Raw genomic sequence first — 23118 nt, forward strand, 5'->3', positions numbered from 1 at the left:
AATCTTTAAAAAAACGTTTTGGCCGTCTTCTTATATAACAATTTACGAAAGGGTTCAGAAAACGAAACGAAACAAAACAAAACAAAAATTTTCTGTTATTTTCTGTTTTCTTCCAACTTTTGAAAAGCCTGAAAAGATGGAATTAACTTCGATAAATTCCAATTTTGTGCGCTGTTTGTGTGTATGTGGGCGCGTGTTTCCTTTTCTTTTACCTTTCGGTATTTAGATGTTCCACGCCCTCGTGGAATATGATGAGACAGGCTCGTTCAGCGTGATGCAGCACGTGACTATATAATGGAAAGCGATTTCTCGTGGTCTTTGATACCATTGGCAAAGCGGTATACAATGGAAAGGTATTTCCCTAATAGTTTACAGTATATTATATACTTATTGCCGTTTGTGTGGTCGGCGATACTTAGGTGATGCTTGCAAGGCCTGTTTGAGGCTTTTTAGTAGAACGGCTAATCTTATTTATTTGTTGGTGTTTAGTGAGACGCGTAAAGTATCCGCTTATATCTATGATAATAAAACCGAAATGAAATATTTTGGCGTTTTGCCCGTCAATAGCGATGCTCTTCGACTGAAAAATTATAGAATAATATGTTAATATTATATCAGAAGGTTGGTTTAAAATTGTGAGTTAATTGTAAGTCTATAGTGTTTCTGTTATTCATATAAATAATCCAAGAATATTCACACTATACATATACATATAAATCATGGGTATTAAAGGTTTAACTGGGATCATCTCTGAAAATGCCCCACTTTCAATCCGTAAGAGTGAAATAAAATCCTTTTTCGGTCGTAAAGTTGCCATTGATGCATCAATGTCACTGTATCAATTCTTGATCGCAGTTAGACAACAGGACGGTGGTCAATTGACTAATGACAATGGTGAAACCACTTCTCATTTGATGGGTATGTTCTATCGTACATTACGTATGATAGATAACGGGATTAAACCATGCTATGTGTTTGATGGTAAACCTCCAGTGTTGAAATCTCATGAATTAGGCAAACGTTCTGCTCGTAGAGAAGAAACAGAGAAGAAATTGGCTGAAGCTACCGATGAAGCTGAAAGGATGAAGCAAGAAAGAAGATTAGTTAAAGTATCAAAAGAACATAATGATGAAGCTAAGAAATTATTAGGATTGATGGGGATTCCATTCGTTAATGCTCCCGGTGAAGCTGAAGCTCAGTGTGCAGAATTGGCTAAAAAGGGTAAAGTATATGCTGCAGCAAGTGAAGATATGGATACATTATGTTATAGAACACCTTATTTGTTAAGACATTTGACTTTTTCAGAAGCAAAGAAAGAGCCTATTCAAGAGATAAATACCGAATCTGTATTAGAAGGTATGAACCTTACAATTGATCAATTTATTGACCTAGGTATCATGCTAGGTTGCGATTATTGTGATAACATTAGAGGTGTTGGTCCTGTAACGGCTCTAAAATTAATGAAGGAATTTGGTTCTTTAGAGAAAATTGTAGAACATATAGAGAGTGATTCAACAAAGACTAAATGGAAAGTACCTGAAAATTGGCCATATAAGGAGGCTCGGGATCTGTTTGTACATCCAGATGTCATTGATGGTAAAGAAATCAATTTGAAATGGGAACCACCAAAGGAACAAGAATTGATTGATTATTTATGTAAAGAAAAACTTTTCAGTGAGGAGAGAGTTAAAGCTGGTATTGAAAGATTAAAGAAAGGCTTAAAATCAGGTACACAAGGTCGTCTTGATAGTTTCTTTAAAGCGGTACCAAAAACCAAAGAACAATTAGCAGCAGCAGCAGCAAAGGCTAAAGCTAACAAGAAAAACGCTAAGGGCAAAGGTAAAGTTGGCAAGGGTAGACGATAAACAAAATAAATAATAATAGGAGAAATATTAAGGATAATTCTTCTTCAACTTTATATAATCATGTAAAATAAAAACAAAAACAAAAACAATAACGATTAAAAATCTATCTGCAAAGTAACAGCATCGACTGACCGCATAGTTACATTAATAGAATTAATATCAATATACTCTACATTTCTTAGCGTTATCTTACCTTGTATATGCTATCCCATATTCAATTTCTTTAGTTATTATAGCACCGATCGATTAAATCAGTCGACAAAAGTTGAAAAAAGGGAAAAAGGTCGTGCTTAATTTCCTCTAGGCACAACAAAATAAGGAAGGAGTGAAAATACATTTAAAAGAAAAAAACAAGAAACATATAGAGCTGGTATATAAGTAATAAACAATTTACACTTTCCATTTTATTATCGACAAACAATTTACACTTTCCATTTTATTATCGACAAACCATTTACACCGTAACCTTTTGTTCAATTCTATAAGCGCAACTTACAATTCCACAAACATTATGTCTGTACAAGAAACTGAAACAGAAGTTATTTTGACACATCCAGATAACAAGGCAACTACCGTCAAGATTCTTAAATACGGTGCCACTGTGTATTCCTGGACACTAGCTGGCCAAGAACAACTATGGTTATCTACCGCAGCTCACATGGACGGTTCTAAGCCAGTAAGAGGTGGTATTCCATTGGTTTTCCCAGTCTTTGGTAAAAATGAAACTGATGAATTGTTGAGCAAATTACCACAACATGGTCTAGCTAGAAATTCTACGTGGGAATTCTTGGGTCAAACTAAGAGTAACCCACCTACCATTCAATTTGGTTTGAACAAAAACATTGCCAACCCAGAAATGACTAAGTTATGGAGCGAAGAATTCAACTTAATCCTGACAATTGAATTAGGTGCCGATTTCTTAAAGACTGCAATTGAAATCGAGAATCCATCTACTTCCAAGGATTTGAAGTTCAATTGGTTGTTCCATACTTATTTAAGAATTCCAGATATTGAAGATACTATGATCTCTAATCTTGTGGGTATGAAAGTTCATGATAAATTATTACAGGAAGCATTCATCGACAAACATCCAGTTATTCAATTTCATCAAGAAACAGATGTTGTTTACGAAAAGGTCACCGAAGAACGTGTTGTCCAAGTTGTCAGACAAGGTCATCCTCTACATACTGTCAAGAGGGATAACCTACCTGATGTTGTCGTCTGGAACCCATGGACTGAAAAATCTGGTAATATGGCCGATTTTGAACCAAAGTCTGGTTTCAAAGAAATGGTTTGTATTGAACCTGGTTATGTTACTGATTTTGTTACTTTACAACCAGGTAAGAAATGGAATGCCTCTCAAATTTTATCCAAGGATAAATTGAAGTACCAAGCAATTCAATAGATTAAGAAAATAAATCAAGTACAAGAGTACATGAAAATCTGTGTAACGTTTAATAATTAAACAATTTTTATATCATTAAGTAAAGCATCATTTTCTTTGTATAATATACAGTTAGTTTGACTTTTGAAATAAATATTTTTATTAAATATTATATTTCTTTCTGAATTCTACCTACACATTCGATATAAAATGCACATTTAGTCTGTTATAAATAACATATAAACACGAAAAATCTCTAAATACCGTTCAAATGTAAATCAGTCTCCTACATGTATACTTAGTTAAAGCTGTACCACGTATGTTTAACCATTGATCAGTAAATACTTAATTTGAATTCAAGCATACATTAAGAAACAATGAGGAGCCTTAATATCAAACCCCACCAATATATTTACTTTTAATTTTTATAATGCAATTGTAGATAATTTGAAAAAGAGGTTTCCCCTCTATTAGTTTCCTCATGGTTTGTATGTTTTACAAAGGACCTTTTATAATACAAAAGAATATGTCAGACAGTTGTATATCAAACATAACTTACTTTTGCAATATATATGTCTGAAAATGCATTTTATACTTTAATGTGGTCCAAGGACAAAAACAAGTTACAAATATAAAGTACCCTTATCATCCAAAAATAAACAAAACTGATGGTGAAAAATAACCGCCAAGGTGAAATGAAAAGTTGCAAAAATGGACGAGTTGGGAATCGAACCCAAGACCTCTCCCATGCTAAGGGAGCGCGCTACCAACTACGCCACACGCCCAATAATTCTATTAAAATTAATATAATATGGATATTTAAAAGAAGGCATATGCAGCCGGGTAACCATATTTAAATTGTTTCTATTTTTTGACAAAAACAAAGATATCTTTACGCAGAAGAGAAATATATAAATTAAGAGATGAATGTGTATTAGGGGTATCAATTAGACACTTATTACATAATGGGAAAATTGAATATTAGACATCGCCTATTTAACTGAACATATTTTATTATATTACAAAATCAACTTATAGTCGTCTGATCTTTTATATCTTATATAAAAATATATAAAGTAAATTATGGAAACAATTAAATTCATAAATGAAATATTGTTCCATTTATATATGTTGGATTTCTTGTTGTCGTGATTATAAATTCACTCAACGGTGGCGTAAGTAATCTATTAGTAAGTTGTTGAGGAATTAACCTATTATCAGATCATTGAGGGATTAACCTTGGTCGTTTATCATTCTTATAATATATTTCCGACATTATACTTATATCAATTTGTAGAAAACCTGAGCTAGAGCTTTTGCCTCTAGTAATCTCTGCAAACTTTGATTGTTTTAATTCGGACATTTTTATAATACGATAATCGATCAGTCTCTTTATATTATATATAATTTATAGAACAAATAGAATCTGACTTCGAATGCAAGTTCAGAATTCTTTGTCTTTATATATATTTTTATTCTAATCTCAATTGAGGTTCGAATTATGCTTTGTTTCATAATGCGATTAACTTTGTTTCATGTTGCCACATATTTTATTTCATATTTTAACACGCTTCATAATAACTGTGCTTAAAGGTAGTTCTTTACCTATTGAAATTAAGTGTTGTGCATATTACTCTTAATTTCTGACAAAATCAATTAAAGAAGCCATTCCATCAAGGCATTCAGTCGTTCTATTGACTTCTATATAATAATAAAAATCACATACAAATTCTAAGAAATGATTTACAAGTATTTGCTTTACTTTACCTACTTTCATCTAAGCTACCACCAAACATCTTACCTTAACAATTAACAATGACGAATCAAACTCTAACTAATATTATATTAGCTTCAGCCCAGTTACAGTCTGAACATTTGTAAGTAGTCTATGTATTTTCATTCAAAGTCTCTATTAACAGTTTTGGAATGGAAAAACAAAATTATGACCAACTGGGAAGAACCTTTGTAAGATACAATTATATATTTAATTGACTATGTAGAACAACGTTTGTTTAATATCGCACTATAAATTAAACTGACGTTTAATAAGTAGCTAACAATCTTACGATTCGATGAATAGCTAGTGTCCCCACTCACCTGTACCTGTAGACACAAAATGTATACTTAGAAACTGACAAATTACTAAATCTATATATGAACATACATATTCAGTTATGAAAGGTTCAAAAGACCCTCTTTATTCTAGACGATAGCATTAAAACAAGTTCTCAATTGACATTCACAACGGTTCGTATTAATATATAATCAGTTAGCGGATCACCAAGATACTCCGCGGCCGCAGGCTCTAAGAAATAAAGGTGGCAAAACCAAAGAAAGATTCGCCAAATGAGAAAAACAAATAAAAACACCACTAAACGTCATCTACCTGATATACTAATTTATATTTATATTTATGTATTAATATAAATTATAATGTGTGCCAAGAATAAGAAAAGGAACCTTCAAAGGAAAGAATGTTTAAGTACTTTTAAAGGTTAAATAAAAATTTGGGATCCTCATAACATATAATAATCAAGATTTTTGAAGATAAGTTATTGTTATAACACGAAAGAAGTCCGAATTAGAGCCTTATCATCCATTAATTTATAAGTCATCCGACTGCAAGAAACCTGATCAATCGATAAGAAATTTAAGATAATATAATAGCAGACGTCTTTGATATTCCTGATTTCAAAACATTATCACAGCTTACAAATTATATCTTTTCTATATATTTTATTACTTTCTAAAACGACGTAATAATTAATTTTGATATAGATCAATCTGAAACCACATCCGAGGGAGTATGAGGGAGACAAATCACAGGTCGATAGCAACTAATAAACCAGTAGTAACAATAACGTCTACGTTGTACGATCGAAGGGCTTTGGATGTAGTGTCTGATATTCCTTTGATAAATTCATTAAATCATTTAACATATCTAACTTCTAATTCTGCAAAAGTAAGAGATATTATTTCTAATGACGGTGCATTGGAGCGACTTGTTGCAATGCTTCATAATTGCTATTTTTTTCAACTAGAAATTTTAAATCAAAAAGATACACATCACTCTATGGATATACGATCAGATATAGTATCGAGACAACAAACATGCGCATTATATGCTTGGAGGTGGACATTAGCATTTCAATGCTTGGTCCTTACGGGGACTAGAGGTTCTGAAATGATTAGGAATAGAGTTGTATCTGCTGGTGTGCTCCCACTTTTAGCAACAGTCCTTGATAATTATCTATTGTTTACCAAAAATTACGATTACATGAATGGAACATATTTAAGTTTTGATTTTAAAAAAATGAACCTTGATAGTCAGGAATCATATGAACTCTTTAAGAAATCTGATTCAGAAACCTTTCAGGATTATTTAACAAATATAATAGGAGAAGATATTTTTCATTTATCTGAAGATACCAATCGTTTTGATGAAGTTTTATTAAAGAAAAAAATGACTAAAGAGACCGATTTCGGACTCATATGGAAGTCTTTTGAAGATACTAACATACCACCTATTGATGACGATGCGAATTGTTTTCTGGATGAAACAGAACCAGTTCCAGCAATATTAACACCAAGAGAGTTCTATTTGGGCCGTATTGTGCCGAAACAGGATGATGTCATATGGTCATTGCAATTATTAGCATTTATTTCAAAATATACTTATATGAAAAAATTACTTCAAGAGGTTACTCCAGATGAAAGATTATCATTTAGACCTATTATTGACAGGGTTAGAAAGAGACTTATTATTAAAAAGGGACAAAGTTTACCTATTCCATCTTTTACTGGTAAAGAAGTGCGTACCGAAGAGAGTCTTGGTACCAGCAATGATGCCTTCGAATTAGAGATAAACGATTCATATATTAGCACCAATAGTGATCTCATCGATGTAGATATTACTTACGAACCGCCTGCCTCCCAAGAAACAGACGGCACTGACAACGATACAAATTTTATAATTGATGAACATATTGAAATGGATACATCTAGAACATCAGATGAAAGCAAATTACTTCAAGAGTTACTAAATGTGGCAGAACAATGTGATAACTTATATTCTGTAAAAGACGATGTTATTAAATGTGAAGTGAGAAATCCATATCGTTACATGGGATTTCAAATTGAAACTGCAAATGATTCAACGAGAAGGCAAAAGGAACATTTATTAAAGCAAATGTTCGAGAAAAATTGGAACTATAAAGAACTGTCGATGGACATCGATGACCATAATCTACATGAACCGTCAATGAGCTTACAAAGTTTAAATATATTTCCATTAGTTGAAAAATATACAGTAACTAGCGATAATCCTAAGGATGTCATATACTGGAGTTCAGTAATAATGCGTAATTCCTGTAGGAAGAATGAAACTACAGGTGTTCGTCAATGCTCTAATTTTTCATGTGGTAAGTGGGAAGAATATCCTCGACAATTTGCCAAATGTCGTCGTTGTAAACGTACTAAATATTGTTCCCGAAGTTGTCAGCTCAAAGCATGGACATACCATAGATATTGGTGTCACGAAGCATCATCCAGTTCAAAGAATAGTGCATCAAATGTTGGAATGGAAAGTGATGCAACGACTCCTAATGAAGGTCAGTCTGGAGGCAATTCTACTGATATTTCAGAAGTAATTGCTACTAATATGAGTAATTTGAGTACCACCGAAGTAGGTGATAATGAAGTGGGACCAATAGAAACACATGTAAACCATTTCGATAGCAATGATGATGATAGAGAGGGAGAGGGAGAGGGAGAAGAAGAAACATAAGTATAAAAGAAAACTTTTTTTTCCTTAATGGAATATTATTTTTTTAATCTTGATATTCCTTATTTAAACAAATACATAAACATTATAAATTTAATAACATATCACAGCATCTACAATTAACAAAATAGTGACTATTAAAAGAAAGAATACATATTTCGAATAAAACATTTAAGAATTACTCCAAATAAAATATTAATACAGAAGATGATAATTATTTTTCTATATGAATTTTAATGAAGTCTATATATTTATTTATTTATAGCGAGAATGAATATTAGCAAAATGTCCTTTATGTATATTATTTTGAAAAGGGTATATGGAAAATTTAACCCAATATTGAGACTGACACTGGTGGATCAGCTAGAGATTCTAGTGGTTCATAATGGTTTTTGTTCATAAAGGGTATATTTGGCATAAACGTTTTCCACGGGTATTGGGAAGTACCTTCATCGTTGTTATACATTTGAATTGTGGTAAAAAAAGACCAACGAAAGAAAATGAGACACATTTGAGTAAAAGTGAAATCAGGCCATAGAGTTGGAACAAATTCTATAGTGGAATTTTGATGCGATTGCCATAACATATAATCAGATAATCTTCTATGTCCACTAGTTCTTATCAAGATATCACATTTCTGAGAAAATTCATCTAAATACATTTTTTCACTGAATTTATTTAAATTAATATCATTTAATTTTATTTTCTTTTCTGTATATTCCTTTGAATTTTTGTAGATTGCATGTTGAATATCATTTCTTGAAGTATATGGGAAACAGACATAAAAGGTAAAATCTTTGCCATCTTGTGTTAATCTTTCTACTTCTTTCAATTTATTTCTTGTCTCAGGGGTTAATAACCTTTTATCTCCTATAATTCTTAATTTAGAACCATATAATGGGTCTTTATAATCCTGTGCTCTATTAGCAAATTCCTCCAATTTGGCATTAAATAAAGTCATTAAAGTTTGAACTTCTTCTTCTGATCGATTAAAATTCTCGATCGAGAAAGCATAAGCACTTACACATTTCACACCCATTTTCTTACATATATAAACTAAAGTTAATAAAGTAAAACCACCAGCCTCGTGGCCTTTCTTCAAGGGTAAATTATTAGATTTGGCGTATCTTCTATTACCATCCATTATGAACGAAACATGTTCTGGAATAGGACCTACTTTTAATATAGCAATAAAAATATCTTGTAAAAATTTCTGCCACCATACTCTAATGCTTTGAGGAACAATTCTCATAAATACAATATGTAACTGATTAAACACATAAAGAAATAAATGTGTTGAAGATTCTATAGTGTAATTTGTTGACCGGATCAACGGACCTCTAACTAATCTTTTGACAGAAGCAATCATTATTCACTGTTATGAATTGGTATACAAGATTGTAAATAATCTACGTTGTTTTAATAAGTAAATACCAAGGAAGAAACCAGAAATATGAAACGTTTCATATCTCCATTCCCATGTCCCTTTTATACTTCTTGTTACAGCTATCCTCCCATCCTCCCTGATCCCCACTTTCTCGTTCTCTTTCCCTCCATCCCCAACAAAAAAAGAGACAACAGCGGCTATTTTTCTTCCCGCCAGCCGCAGTCTCCGCAATTTGCGCTTTCCGTTTCGCTTCCCTTCGTTAAATTCTAACAAGAAAATATATTACAATAACAAGGCTCGATCACCTGTATTATATTATATAGTACTTGCCATAAAAGATAAGTATTTTACATAATATACAACTATTTTACTCGACATGTATAAGATAGATTGTAATTACTTCTTTACTAGAAGAATTAGTCTTATTTTAATGGAAGAAATAATGGAACACTAGATATTCCAATAAAACAAAGGAATACGTCTTTTCTCAGTTTGTAATGAGAGTCGAATCTTGTGAAGGAAATATATAATTAAGCCAGGTAGCGGTGTCAATAAAGAATTAGGCCTCGATAACAAGCCATCTAAATTGTCAAAAGAATATTGCCATTAAATTTGGATTGTCCTATAGTTGGTTAGGCCCAGTTTTTAATGCTTTAATTGCGGTACTTCTGTATTACATCTTAGATTCAGAGAAGGATATTTACTTGGTATGAGATACCCTTAATACAATATATACACATAAATATTCATCAGTATTTTCAAAGCTATTCCACAATGAAATTTAATTTTTTTTTGTCATTTAAGGGCTGTTTTGTTGTCAACTGTTTTACAGAACTGATTTTTTTTTCTTGGGGGAAAGAAAAGAGGTATAACCTCCTTTCATAGTAGTAGATACACTTGTAAAAAAAAATGCATTCGTTATATATTTTATATATGCTGCGATTAAATACTTATACATAAGTATATTTGTAATTATCTATTAGGAATTAGTTTTTTGTAGGGGTAAGATATATGGTAAAATAATGTTTATGAATATTTGGGGGGGAAGAGTTCTCCGTTTTTTGTATGTGCTTTTTAATCTTTCTGTATTCTTGATTTTTGGATGAATAAATGAATAAGATACTTTCACAAGCGGTTTTACCTGAAATTATTTAAGACACTGCCACAATCGAGACAATAATAACTGCTTTCACCTCTTATTAATCCACCTTTCGAAATAGGTTTGAAGTGTGAACCATGGCATACATCGCATTTAAAAGTCTGCGGTAAATCTTTACCGATTGCTGATGATAGACTCTCACTAGGGGATTTGTACATACTTGATTGATTCAATGTAGGGGTAACTGATGTTCCGAATCCATATTGTGGTGTTTGTCCACTGGCGCTAAAATTTGACATTGAAGGAGATCTTAGAATAGGTTTAGTTGTTTTTGAACCAAAGAGACCAGAGCCACCGGTACTACTATTACCAGTCAAATGGGAGATATTAGTAAAAGATTTTGTTCTACTGACCGTAACAGAAGAATTGCTTCCACCTGTGGAACGACCCATGGTATTAAGTGATGTCGCACTATTGACCCTAGCGCGAGTCTCTGATTTATATTCTTGAATCTTTTCTAATACGCGTTTTCTGATCACGGTAGGGATATCTGTTCTAAAGACTCTAATAGTACCCGTAGTATCAGTACTAATTACAATTGATCCAATAGCGTTGACGACATTACTTAGAGAACTGGGTCCAATATAATCGGACAGAGAGGAAGATGAGTCATTGGATGTAATAGGGGTCACTGCAGTACCTCTTATTTTAAAGATATCAAAATCATCTTCAGTATTAGAGAATTCAGCATATAGTTCGCATATAACATCGTTAGATAACGACAATGTCTTAGCAGTATCGATTGGTGCCAATGACACACTTGTCACAGGAGCTGGATGTGCATTAAATGCAAGATAACTACTATTCTTGATGTAATCATGATGTCCAGGGATTAAGGATGCTAAAAATGAATGCCTATGATTAGACTCATTTTTAACACTTTCTGTCGGTGAAGAAGGTGATTTATTTGCGTGGGATGTCATATGAGTCATTGTCAACGCAGTCAAATCATCGTTTCTACCACTACCACTGCTTAGACTAGAACTTCTGCTCAATGATTTATTGAATAAGTTTTTCAGACTATCTGATCTTTTGAGTCCATTCTTCGTCTTTTTGCCATGTGTGTTAGTATCATCATTGGAAGGATCTTCTACCGACGATTTTAATGCCCAACAATATATCCAATGATCATCACTACCACAAACTACATAAGCACCACCAGTAGAAGTAGATAATTGAGCATTATGAGATAATATTTCACTATGGAACCCTTTGATCACTTCTAACATTTTCTTTGTGTGCAAATCAAATATCCTGATTCTAGAGTCATTCGATGTGACTAATATACGAAGCATATTACCCTTTGTATCGAATGGTGGTGAAAACACGGTTAACCCAGTAATTCTTGGACCATGGTGTGCTTTAGCTGGATCTTGAAATATGGTAACTGATTTATCAGATTGGGTCTTTCTATCTGTAACATGAAACGAGGAAATTGCAGTTAAACCATTAGTCAATAAAATATAGATATAACCATTGAAGGTTCCCACCACAGTATATTTACCGTCACTTTGTGAGAACGTTACTGATGTTATTAAATCAAGAGTATCGAATTCATAACTAATTTCATCGTCTACAATAGACCAAAGTCTACATGTATGATCCAAACAGCCGGATATAAAAAATCTATCATCAGTTGGATGAAAACTAACCGAGGTGACGAAATCTGGATGATGGAATGTCTTTAGTGATAATTTTCTATCTGGATGCCATAATTTTACTGTTTTATCCATGGAGGAACTAACTAAAAAATTGTTCTTGGACCAATCTAGATCCAAGACATCTTGTGTATGTTCTTTAAAGACTCTTATTGGTAATGGATGGAACACAGGAGCATATAAATCCAGGGATTCATTGACATTATCGTAAGCTGGACCCAAATAAGGAGAAGAAGATGCTGATGATTGTGAGGGGCAGTTTTTATTATTGTTTGCTAAATTGGATAATTGAGATTTTAACCTAGATCTTCTTGCATGAGATTCGATATTTGATTCCAATGTAGAATTTAATTCTAATCGTTCGATAGGGGAACTAATAACCTTCCATATTCTAATGGTACCATCTTTCCCTGCAGTAGCTAAATATTTCCCATCATGACTAAATTTACTTGTCCATATAGCTTTCGGTGTCACTGGAGATTTTGAAGATGATGAAGACGATGGCGTCGGATGACATGATGATGTTGAAGTTGAGGATGCAGTCGCGGTCGAAGATGAAGAATAAGGGCCCGATGTTCCATTAGGATCATTCATCATTTGTTTATTTGCATCGAATTCATTAAGATTATTAACTTTCAATTCTTGTGCAAGAAATAATCTTCTAAATTGTTTCACATGTCTAGCTTTCTTAAAAGTCTTAATATATTTTGGTTCTCTTAAATAATTTTCAAATTGATCTATATCAATAGAATGGAAAATTGGAGGGAAATTATTACTTCTACTATGATTTCGTTGTGAACTAGTGTATGTTCCTTTCATCAATTGTTGTCTTACTTGAGATAAAATCTGTTTTGAATCTCTCGTCATCATATCACTTGCAGAGTTTGTATTTGATTTATGATGAGATTTATTCATTTTTAATCTTACAGGCTTAATATCTTCCGAGAATCCAACACTTTTCTTAATATGGGTAGTTTTCTTCTTAGAATTAGATCTGACTGTATTAGTAGCAGAATTGTTGGCATTACTATTAATGTTTTCATTTGTTATGGAACCTTCGAAAGTAGAACTATCTACCATATCAGTATCCTCGATATCTATATCATCCATTTCAGATACTGTGGATTCATTACTTTGGACATTATTCATAATAATATTAAATTGAGTAAAAAAATAAACAATTACAGAGAATAAAAGGCTGTCAGGCTAACTCGTAAAAAAGGATGATGATGATGATAAAGTCAATGATATTAAGGGGGAGGCGTAACTGTAATAGTACTATGTTTTTCGTCTTTAGTAATCTGTTTAGTTGTAGATTCTTGAATACCTTATAAGCGCGGATATTAACAATAAGATAGATTCTGTAGCGAAAAAGGATAAATAAAAATTAATGAATGTACGAGTTGGCAATATGAATAATAATGCTGTTGTTGTTATTATTATTATTATTATTATTGTAACTTTATCAAGAGAATAATAATTTGGAATCTCAGAATGAAGAGATCAAAAACGTTCTTGAAAATAGTGAAAATAGTGAAAATAGTGAAAAAGTTTCAAAAACTATCAGCCAAACGGTCCTATATTAAAATTCCACTATAATTAAATCGTTCAAAATAATAATATACAGGTAGAAGAACCCTAGAAATTACAATAGCTGGAAAGTAAAAGCCCTTTTTGCCTATAAGCGATTTTAGTTTGTCAGTTATTGCAATTATTGCTATTGTGGTGTCTTCTCTCTTACAATTAGATGAACCGAACCGAGAAGAATTTTTTGGATTTTCTCTCTTTCTGTGTGTAAAATGTGCGTACAGCCCGGGAAACAATTATTTGGTTAGAGAGAATTGTAAAGAAATGTAAAGATCCCTTAAACGACAAAACAGAACAACAACAACGGCAGCGGCAGCAGCAGCAAAAATTCACTATGCGCAGACGGAATAGAATGGAATAGAATGACTGTTATGCTGCGCAGTTACTTCCAGCTTTGTTTTTTTGAAGGCTTTGAAGATGTAACGGAGCACTAAGCGAGGCGCTACTAATACTACTACTACTAATAATTATTAATATTAGCAATATAACTAGTATAGTTTTATAGTTAGACTATACTATCACAACTAAAATATAGGCTAGTTAGGTGGAGGTGTCTTTGGAATATACTAGTAAGATATATTTGACAGATTGTTTATTCTGTACAGTAGGACAATAGAAGAATATCTAGCTAGAAAGTAAAGAGAAAGGAGGTGATGGAGGCGCGGTAAATATATATATATATGTATATTTTACTTGTTTTAGTAGTTGGTAAATAGATTTCTGACACTCGCAGTTCTTATATATATATATGACTAGGTTTTTAGATCTATGTACAAAACTCGCTATATGACATATTCCGAAGGCATGAATATTTAAAGTAGATAATACTATATGAAATACACAGATAGCCTCTTGCATGTGTATATATATATCAATAAGAACTTGGTGTAGTTAGGAGTGTTTTCAGCAATTGGATAGTAATAATGACACACATACACATTTAATAATGACACACATACGCACTTAAGAATAACATATTTTGTGTTTTCTCCCTTCTCTTAAAGGGTTCCACGGTTATAGCCTTGTTAAATCCGCGGGTTACTTATATTTGCATATTATAAAGCAAGACAGCAAATATTTTTTCTGTTTTGGCTCTCTCTGTATAAACAGAGAGGTTCTTTGAAAGAAAGTACTCGCATCCGGGGATATCTTCTTCTTTTCTTATGAATAATGTAAGGGTTCAACACCATATATTCATCCCGTCTTAATGCCCATATAATATTTATTATTGGGTCTCTATATCCTTTAACCATTAATTTTTCCGTTGTCTCGGTCATTACATTTATCCCTTCTCACTGAAGGTTTGTACGTTTTTTGACATGATATAATAATTACTAGTACAAACACATTCCGATTTACTGGATTTAACACGGCAGTAACTTTCTTTCCCTATTATAAGTATTTTACAAGCCGATAAGCTTTCGGCTGTTGATTAGGTAATAAAAAATAGTAAGACGTTATATGTTATTTTTATTTTATATATATTATCTGTATATATATATATATGTATTTCATTAGGTTTCTGAATTAAGAAAGAGGGTCGGAGGTGTGGGGGAGGAAGGGAGAAGAAGATAAATGATCTCTATCTAAGTACGAACAGTTGGTTCTTCAGTACCAATGAACTCTTGTAATTTTAAGAATTTAACCACGGGTTCGATGGTTGACTTCAAATAAACTTGAGCATCTAATGGATACTTGCTCTTATCATCTGTATATTGTTCAATGTATAATCTGATCGTGGCACCTGTTGAACCTGTACCTGATAATCTAGTGACAAATCTTGCACCATTAGATAATTTGGCATATAAACCTTGATGAGCTGATACAGAACCATCAAGATCAGTATAAGAGAAATCGCCAGCTTCAGTAACTGTCAACTTTTCTTCTGTAGAACTTGGAATAGTAGAACCAACAAATCCTGGGGATTCTATGTTTGATCTTAACTGAGCAATGACCTTAGCTGCATCTTCAGAAGAAACATGTTCATAATCGTAACGAGTGAAAAATGTTCTACCATATTTATTCCAGAATTCATTTTGAATGGTTTTAATAGAGGCCACTTTTTCGGGATGTTGTTTATTATAAATAGCCAAAAGATTTAACCACGCAATAATAGCCCATAGACCATCTTTTTCTCTAACATGATTAGAACCTGTACCAAAGGACTCTTCACCACAGATAGAAACTTTCTTGGCTTCAAATAAAGCACAGAAAAACTTCCAACCTGTTGGAACTGCATAGCATTCTAAACCGTGTGCTTTAGCCACCCTGTCTAAGGCACTTGAAGTTGGGAAAGAACGTGCAAGACCATAAATACCTTGTTTGGCAAAATATGGAATATCCTTCGCATATTCAGAGATAATAGCAACAGAATCACCTGGAGATACAAAAGCTGGACCAGCACCGTAAATCATATTTCTATCACCATCACCATCTGAAGCAGCACCAAATTCTATCTTTTCACGATCGACTCTATCAACTAATGTCTTTGCATAAGTCAAATTTGGATCTGGATGCATACCACCGAAATTTGGACTTGGATGCCAATCTTGTAACACCTCATCTGCTGGTAATTCGAATTCATCAACAAAAATAGCTTTAGCATATGGACCTGTAACACCATTCATACTATCGATTAATAATTTCCAATTCTTTTGGTCACGTTGTTCATGAATAAATTTCTTAATTAAGGGGAAATCAAAGATTTCTTTTACAAAATCAACATAAGATTTAGTAATATCAATAACATCAACTAATAATGGACCATATTTCTTATTCTTACCTAAAGTTGTTAAATCCATTTCAGGGAAATCTTTAATGATCTTATATTCGGTCAATTTTTTAGAAATTTCCCAAATTTTATTAGTGACTGGTTCTGGTGCTGGACCACCATTTGATAAATTATATTTAATACCCATATCCTTATCTGGACCACCTGGATTATGAGAAGCAGTTAAAATAATACCACCGGTACATTTTTCTTCATAAGTTCTCATAATGTGAGAAGCAGCTGGTGTAGATAATAATCCATCTTGACCAATGACCAATTTCTTAATACCATTAGCGGCACCAATGGCTGCAATCTTATGTAGGACAACATCGTTATAATATCTACCATCACCACCAACAACTAAAGTAGCACCTTCGCAACCTTCTGGAATTGCAAGAAATACAGATTGAACAAAATTTTCAACATAATTTTCCTGTTTTTCAAAGACTGCAACTCTTTTACGTAAACCAGAAGTACCAGGTTTTTGATCTTGATAAGGTTTGGTTGGAACTGTTTCCACTTTAAAGGCCATCTTTTTTTAATATTTAATGAATTTGTTTAATTGAGTTGTTTAATTGAGTTGTTTTCTTGATATTGCTTCAACTACAATTGTCTTAGTTTTATTGTATCAACTAAGAAAGAAAAATATTTTAAATTATTAAATCGAAATTGAAGAACTTTTATTAACTTTAAAAAGTAAAACTTATATGAACTTCTCTTTTATTTATATGTCGAAAATTAATAAAAAAAAAAATAAGGGGGAGGGTTCGAGTCCTATTATATAATAGGGAAGGATAACTCAAGATTAAATAAACCAAGGCACAACAGGTTAAGAAAACAACCGCTGAATAATAATTTCTCCTATTTATCGTTATACCCCCTTAATACATGTGCATTTGTATTAATAAAATACTTATAGATACCAAGAATTATGTAAACCAGTCCTTTCGACAATTCTAATTCTGTCAAATATGTATACGATCATCTAGTCAGTTTATTAATTTAAATTGCGGGTTTTAAAGTTTCACCGGTTAAGTACCCCTCGTTAATAGTACTAGAATTGTTTTAGTTGTTATATAATATATAATCAACGTTCATTTTAATTGATTCGGTAGTTCTCTCTTTGTTATTTACATTTCTAGAATTGAATGGTTCTTATTACAACCCCCGGAACTCCTAATATTCCCTGTACTATTACCATTATATTAATTGTCTCTCTCCCTCAACCTTTACCTACTGCTGTCCCCCAGCTACACCCCCACTGGTATCCGCCAGCACCTTGCATTTAACGACACCATCAAGTACATAAACGTCTTCCCGTTCCATCCTCCATCCCCCCCCCTTATTTTTTCTATGGTATTTCCGCGCTTCTTTTTTTGTTTTCAATGAGGTCCGTACTCTCGGGCAACTGATGTAGTTATTATAATTCGAATAATAGTGGGGGGAGGAAGTAGATGAATTAAATCGAATTACTGGTAACTTTGTTTAGGTGATAATACTAGGTTGAAGTACATACATAGCACAATTACCAAGTATATGAGTAGAGGATGTTACGTTTTCTTATAACCATATTTCTCGATATATGTATCTTTGTTGTGATTTGTCTGTTCAATTTCTCTCAAATGATAGTAAAATATACCCATCAAGGTTAAGGGTTTGCAGATGAAAGTACTAATCTCATACTTTTATGATGATTGACAAAAAACATTCTATATAAAGTATTGCAATTATATTTAAAGTATTATTAAGAATGAGAACGTAATAAGGTATATACCTACCTTAATTGTTCAGAAAGATTATGTGGGCGTGTATTTTATTTTTTAATCACGCCTACCTCGAGCCAATAATTCATCTAGAGGTGGGGCTTCTTCTGTAATATTATATTCTAACTCTTTTCTATCAGTTGCATTTGATAGTGTGTTATCTTCTGTTTTGATTGGAACTTTCTTAATACCTAATATTGATGTCAATTGTTCAATGTCATTGAGCATAGATTCGCTCGGTCCGTTGTGAAGCGGATCTATCTTTTGTAGAATATTTTCTGGAAGAACCGGCGGAGTAAACTCCGAGCTATTCTGTCCCTCAATGATGACTTTATGGAAATAATCTAATAATACTTGTCTTTGCGCAAATGGTGTAATGGCATACATTTGTAAAGGGTCTTGTGTAAGTGGAATGGTTTGCTCAGGTAACGGTAAATTTGTAAATTTTGGAATCTCTTCAAAATGTTGGTAATATTGCTCAGATGGTATATCATTAGGTGTATCTATGCTCATAGAATCTACGAAATTTGACATTAAATTATCAATTTTTTGTTCTAGTTCCTCTTGGTCTTTGGTTTCTGTTTTGACCTTTTCATTGTTTAATTTATCCTTTAATATTGTAATTCTTTCATCTTCAGAGAATGGTAATCTACTAATTATTAATGTTCTAACATGTGTATTGTTTTCTTCTAAAGTATTATTAGTACTTACTTTCTTTAAATTGGTTGTACTAATGTTTAATGGTATCAATGCACACATCTGAACATCTGCCCCAGATTTTTGTACATATCGACAAATTGCAATTCTGGAAGTTTCTAATAAAGTATCAACAAGGGCAGAAAAACTTGTAACATCTCCAATGGATCCTAACCTTGTATCGGCCATGATGAAAACAGATTCTGAATTCAAATATCTTCTAGGCAATTGGTTTTGATCCATAAAACCACGAATATCGATACCTGGTGCTGTCTCATAATACAACTCATCGGCGATCATTTTTGGTAATACTACGTAATCTGTACCATAACGGTACGCTTTGGCCACTGATTTACTTGAGATTGGTACACCCTCAGGGAGTTGTCCTTCTTCAGTCTCCTTTTTAATGATCGATTTCTGTTCTTTTTCTTTGTTGTTCTCAGGGTATATTTCGTATTCGATAACATTCTTTGGTATAGTATAATGATTATTGAAATTTTTGTTATCAATTTCATCATTTTTAGTCTTTAATTTTCTGTGTAATCCAGATATAGATTTAGTAGCAGGATAACCTTCTACATTAATACAAAGACAACTGGTATCAGATATGTTTTCAGAAATATTATCCATAGCAATGTTAGTTAATTCAGCACCAAGTCTCAATTGTCCTGAAAAGACTCTGACAGGTTTCACCACTGGTGGTCTTGGTGTGTTTGTTAATTGAATTAATTCAGACAATTTAACAATCGTAGATCCCTCACATTTGGAAATCAATCGAAACCAACTATTCTCTGGACCTGTAACACCTGAAGAATTATCCTTGGTAATTTGATTTGTAGTTCTACAATCAACCAATACAAAACGACCAGTATATTCTTGTAACATCTCATCGATTTCACTATCTTCCAAAGTGATGGATTTCATATCATCTGTGAAACACATGATTTGTCGTAACATCTTCCTTTTATGGAACTTTTCTTTGATTTGTAAAGTTGATAACAATAGACATTGTTCAATGGTATTGAACTCATCAGTGTTGATACCATCTGTAGGTTTTAATGAACATAGCATCTTTGATATTTCCTGGCATTGGCTCCCTAACAAAGGCGCTTCCATTTTTTGTAGTTCGTATATATTTTCCAATTGCATAGAATTATCAGTGTGGATATGATTAGTTAAAAAACAATCCACCCAATCTGTTTTTCTTGACTTTTCACATTTCTCCAACAATGTATATTCCAGGTACTGGAGCAATTGTTTCACTTTATCTGTTTGTATCATTCGTTCAGAGACATCGATAATAAAAGAAGTACACTCTGCCATTGTTTTATTAATATCCTTCTTTTTTTGGTATCTGGGTTTTGGTCTTTTCTGAAAGTTACTTTGATATTTCTTTGTAGCAATTCACTGACCCCTTTTCTGGTTCTAGTCTTACATTTACAATATTTGAACATGTTACTTCAGCATTATGTAAACACCATTAAAATTACACGTTCAAAAAGTCGCGTCATACGAGCAACAATATGACAGAAAACAATTAACGTCAGTATTAAATAAATATACACAGTAAAAACATAAATTAGTTACTTTACAAGAAAATTTCGATAAAAGCATTAGTATGTGATTACTTTTATTTCTTCTTACTATGGGTACAGTTTATATTCTACATTTTAAATTGTATAATCTCAAAAACTAAAAAACTATTAAAGCAACATTAATATAAAATAATTCACATAATTTGAGAAATTATTGTACATATCGTATTGTTTCCCATAAAGAAATAAAATTATATCAATTATAGTTATTCTTATGCAGGTTTGAAACAAAATAAAAGAAAAGTTATAGAAATTGTCAAAAACTAATAAAAAGAAAGCCCTGTAGGGGGCTCGAACCCCTAACCTTGTGATTAAGAGTCACACGCGCTACCGATTGCGCCAACAAGGCTATTTCTTATGAATATTTTTGGGAAACTTAAAATCTAACACCTACTTATAATTTATCATCTTGGTGCAATAGTTTTAATAAATGGAAAATATGTTTTTCAGAAATTTAATTTTAAATTATGTATATTACGAAAAGTAGAGAAGGTAAAGTAGTTTTACTTTTTGTCATTAAAATTAATATTTTTCTAAGGAACTTAAGAGTTTTTAAATATAAGTGATATTAAAGTCACATTTATTAGTGTAGAGAGGTGGAGGTGTAGCTAACGTTCTTATTGGGACATTTAAGATATCCCTTATCCATTTAATTTTAGTTAGTAGTATAATGTGTTAAACAGAGTTGCTATTTGTTAAACATATAAGCTATGTTCAAATACAAAAGAACTCTTAGTTGCATGTCAAAATATAAATGACTAACAACGTATCTGGTTCAAATTCAGGTTTCCATCAGTCATCATTATTTGATTATGAAACAATATATGTTACATTATTCAACGAAAAGATGAAGTTTCTGATACAATGAGAGTAATATTCAGTAAATAAGAGGTCACCCACTCAGTAACTAAATGACGTGCTCTTGTGTATATAAAAGAGATATTATTGTCCTAATTAGATTTCAAATATAATTAGGACAATATATGATAAGTTCTTTTTATAGAAAATGTGAAGACACGTTAACGTATAATCTATTTTGATAGAGAATTGATTAAGGTCTCGGGTTCTTGTTCAATAAAAGATCAAGAATAAATAAATAGTGTATGTTTATCCTTTTCCCCAAAACACACGTATTTACTAGATAATCTTTCGACAGACTTAGGTTATATCTATTAAAGTATGTGAATATATTTCAATTTTAGTAGTAGTATGTTTCTTTGATTGTGTAAATATACGGTGTACCGGAACCACACACTTTGTTAAAAAAACAATGATTACTAATAATCCTTATCGTATATGCGTATATATATTTATGTGTGTGTATGATGTCATCACTTCCTGTTTTGCTTGTCTTTATGATATAATTTTTGTTTGATTTGTAATTTTTTAGGGGAGAGACAGATGGCACAGCCGTTCGCTTCTCCAACCATTCTATAAATATATATATATAAGGAAGAGTAGGGTTTAATAAATATTTTTTAACACCATTGATTAATACATCTATTATATTAATTAATAAAATAGCAATAAATCAAAAAAAAAATCTATTAGTAATATTTTCATAATGTCTAGTCTATGGGATTCGTTTACAGTATATAATCGTCACAAACATTCCAGTGACCCTGAATTATTAGGTACTAACCATTCAAACATTGGTACAGGTAAGACCAGTGTTTTGTTTCCAGCGGAACATCGAATCTTACAAGAAAAGACCATAAAGGCTCAAGCAGAAGCCAAGTTACGTGCAGAAAGTGAAGCTAGTTCTCGTAGAGCAAGTTATACAGAGAGTTTGAATTCTAATAACAACGCTAATAATGGTGATACCTCCGCTACAGGAGGAGCACAACCAATGTTTGTAGATATTTCAAACATGACTAGATCAGAATTCAAGAGACTGTATGATTCTATGAGAGAGGGTGAGCCTGATAACAAAGTTAACTTCTAAATGCAAGCAATATAGTATATATAATTATATATATAATAACATAAAAAGCAATTTATCCTTATGACTATCCCCATCTAAGTATATGTAAATGTATATATATTACCAGTTTCTTTAAAATGAATAAATATATATTATGATCATAATCACATTAGAAGTTACAGTGTATACGCCTGAACCGGCATGCCCTCTGACAGCACGGGATGCCGGGAATGACTCACTCTGTTTTTCTTAGCTGACAAGCGACGAGACAAGCCGTTTGCGCTGTGCACCGCGAGAGAAGCCAGCGAGAGAAGCGAGAAATGTTTCCCACAATTTCTGCTCTTCTCGTCTCAAAGCTGAAAATAATTTTTCAGCAATGTTCGATGTGCGATGACTGACGAGACGAGTTACAACTACTACCATTACCATAATATGAGTTGATATTTATTATATTGTGATGGTGATATTCTCACGAAATGGAAGTTTTTGTCAGATGGTAAAGGGTACTTCACGTACTTACTGCATTATGTTCAGCTTACTTTTTTTC

General features: G+C 32.4%; 8 protein-coding genes and 2 non-coding genes across 10 annotated transcripts; 4 read left to right on the forward strand and 6 right to left on the reverse strand.

The window, feature by feature from the left end:
- Positions 1-719: 719 nt before the first annotated feature.
- On the forward strand, positions 720-1865 carry RAD27 (multifunctional nuclease RAD27; the record flags this gene model as incomplete). Its single annotated transcript, XM_041550348.1, has 1 exon — positions 720-1865. The coding sequence occupies one exon, from the start codon at positions 720-722 to the stop codon at positions 1863-1865; it is 1146 nt and encodes a 381-aa protein (XP_041406282.1).
- Positions 1866-2376: 511 nt separating this feature from the next.
- KABA2_04S06292 (glucose-6-phosphate 1-epimerase) lies at positions 2377-3270 on the forward strand (the record flags this gene model as incomplete). Its single annotated transcript, XM_041550349.1, has 1 exon — positions 2377-3270. The coding sequence occupies one exon, from the start codon at positions 2377-2379 to the stop codon at positions 3268-3270; it is 894 nt and encodes a 297-aa protein (XP_041406283.1).
- A 691-nt stretch (positions 3271-3961) lies between these two features.
- On the reverse strand, positions 3962-4034 carry KABA2_04S06314. Its single transcript has one exon. It is a non-coding gene; the product is annotated as a tRNA-Ala (tRNA).
- Positions 4035-6055: 2021 nt separating this feature from the next.
- MUB1 (Mub1p) lies at positions 6056-8035 on the forward strand (the record flags this gene model as incomplete). The annotated part of the gene is made up of 1 exon (XM_041550350.1): positions 6056-8035. The coding sequence occupies one exon, from the start codon at positions 6056-6058 to the stop codon at positions 8033-8035; it is 1980 nt and encodes a 659-aa protein (XP_041406284.1).
- Positions 8036-8360: 325 nt separating this feature from the next.
- SRT1 (ditrans,polycis-polyprenyl diphosphate synthase) lies at positions 8361-9401 on the reverse strand (the record flags this gene model as incomplete). Its single annotated transcript, XM_041550351.1, has 1 exon — positions 8361-9401. The coding sequence occupies one exon, from the start codon at positions 9399-9401 to the stop codon at positions 8361-8363; it is 1041 nt and encodes a 346-aa protein (XP_041406285.1).
- A 1155-nt stretch (positions 9402-10556) lies between these two features.
- LAF1 (Laf1p) lies at positions 10557-13385 on the reverse strand (the record flags this gene model as incomplete). Its single annotated transcript, XM_041550352.1, has 1 exon — positions 10557-13385. One exon carries the CDS (start codon positions 13383-13385, stop codon positions 10557-10559), a length of 2829 nt encoding a protein of 942 aa, XP_041406286.1.
- Positions 13386-15409: 2024 nt separating this feature from the next.
- Positions 15410-17125, reverse strand: PGM2 (phosphoglucomutase PGM2; the record flags this gene model as incomplete). Its single annotated transcript, XM_041550353.1, has 1 exon — positions 15410-17125. One exon carries the CDS (start codon positions 17123-17125, stop codon positions 15410-15412), a length of 1716 nt encoding a protein of 571 aa, XP_041406287.1.
- Positions 17126-18413: 1288 nt separating this feature from the next.
- YKU80 (ATP-dependent DNA helicase YKU80) lies at positions 18414-20375 on the reverse strand (the record flags this gene model as incomplete). Its single annotated transcript, XM_041550354.1, has 1 exon — positions 18414-20375. The coding sequence occupies one exon, from the start codon at positions 20373-20375 to the stop codon at positions 18414-18416; it is 1962 nt and encodes a 653-aa protein (XP_041406288.1).
- Positions 20376-20923: 548 nt separating this feature from the next.
- Positions 20924-20996, reverse strand: KABA2_04S06446. Its single transcript has one exon. It is a non-coding gene; the product is annotated as a tRNA-Lys (tRNA).
- A 1215-nt stretch (positions 20997-22211) lies between these two features.
- On the forward strand, positions 22212-22592 carry SPG4 (Spg4p; the record flags this gene model as incomplete). Its single annotated transcript, XM_041550355.1, has 1 exon — positions 22212-22592. The coding sequence occupies one exon, from the start codon at positions 22212-22214 to the stop codon at positions 22590-22592; it is 381 nt and encodes a 126-aa protein (XP_041406289.1).
- Between the last annotated feature and the right edge of the window lie 526 nt (positions 22593-23118).

The sequence above is a fragment of the Maudiozyma barnettii genome (genome assembly GCF_903064755.1).
Source record: "Maudiozyma barnettii strain CLIB 1767 genome assembly, contig: KABA2_04, whole genome shotgun sequence".
Classification (NCBI taxonomy): Eukaryota; Fungi; Ascomycota; class Saccharomycetes; order Saccharomycetales; family Saccharomycetaceae; genus Maudiozyma; species Maudiozyma barnettii.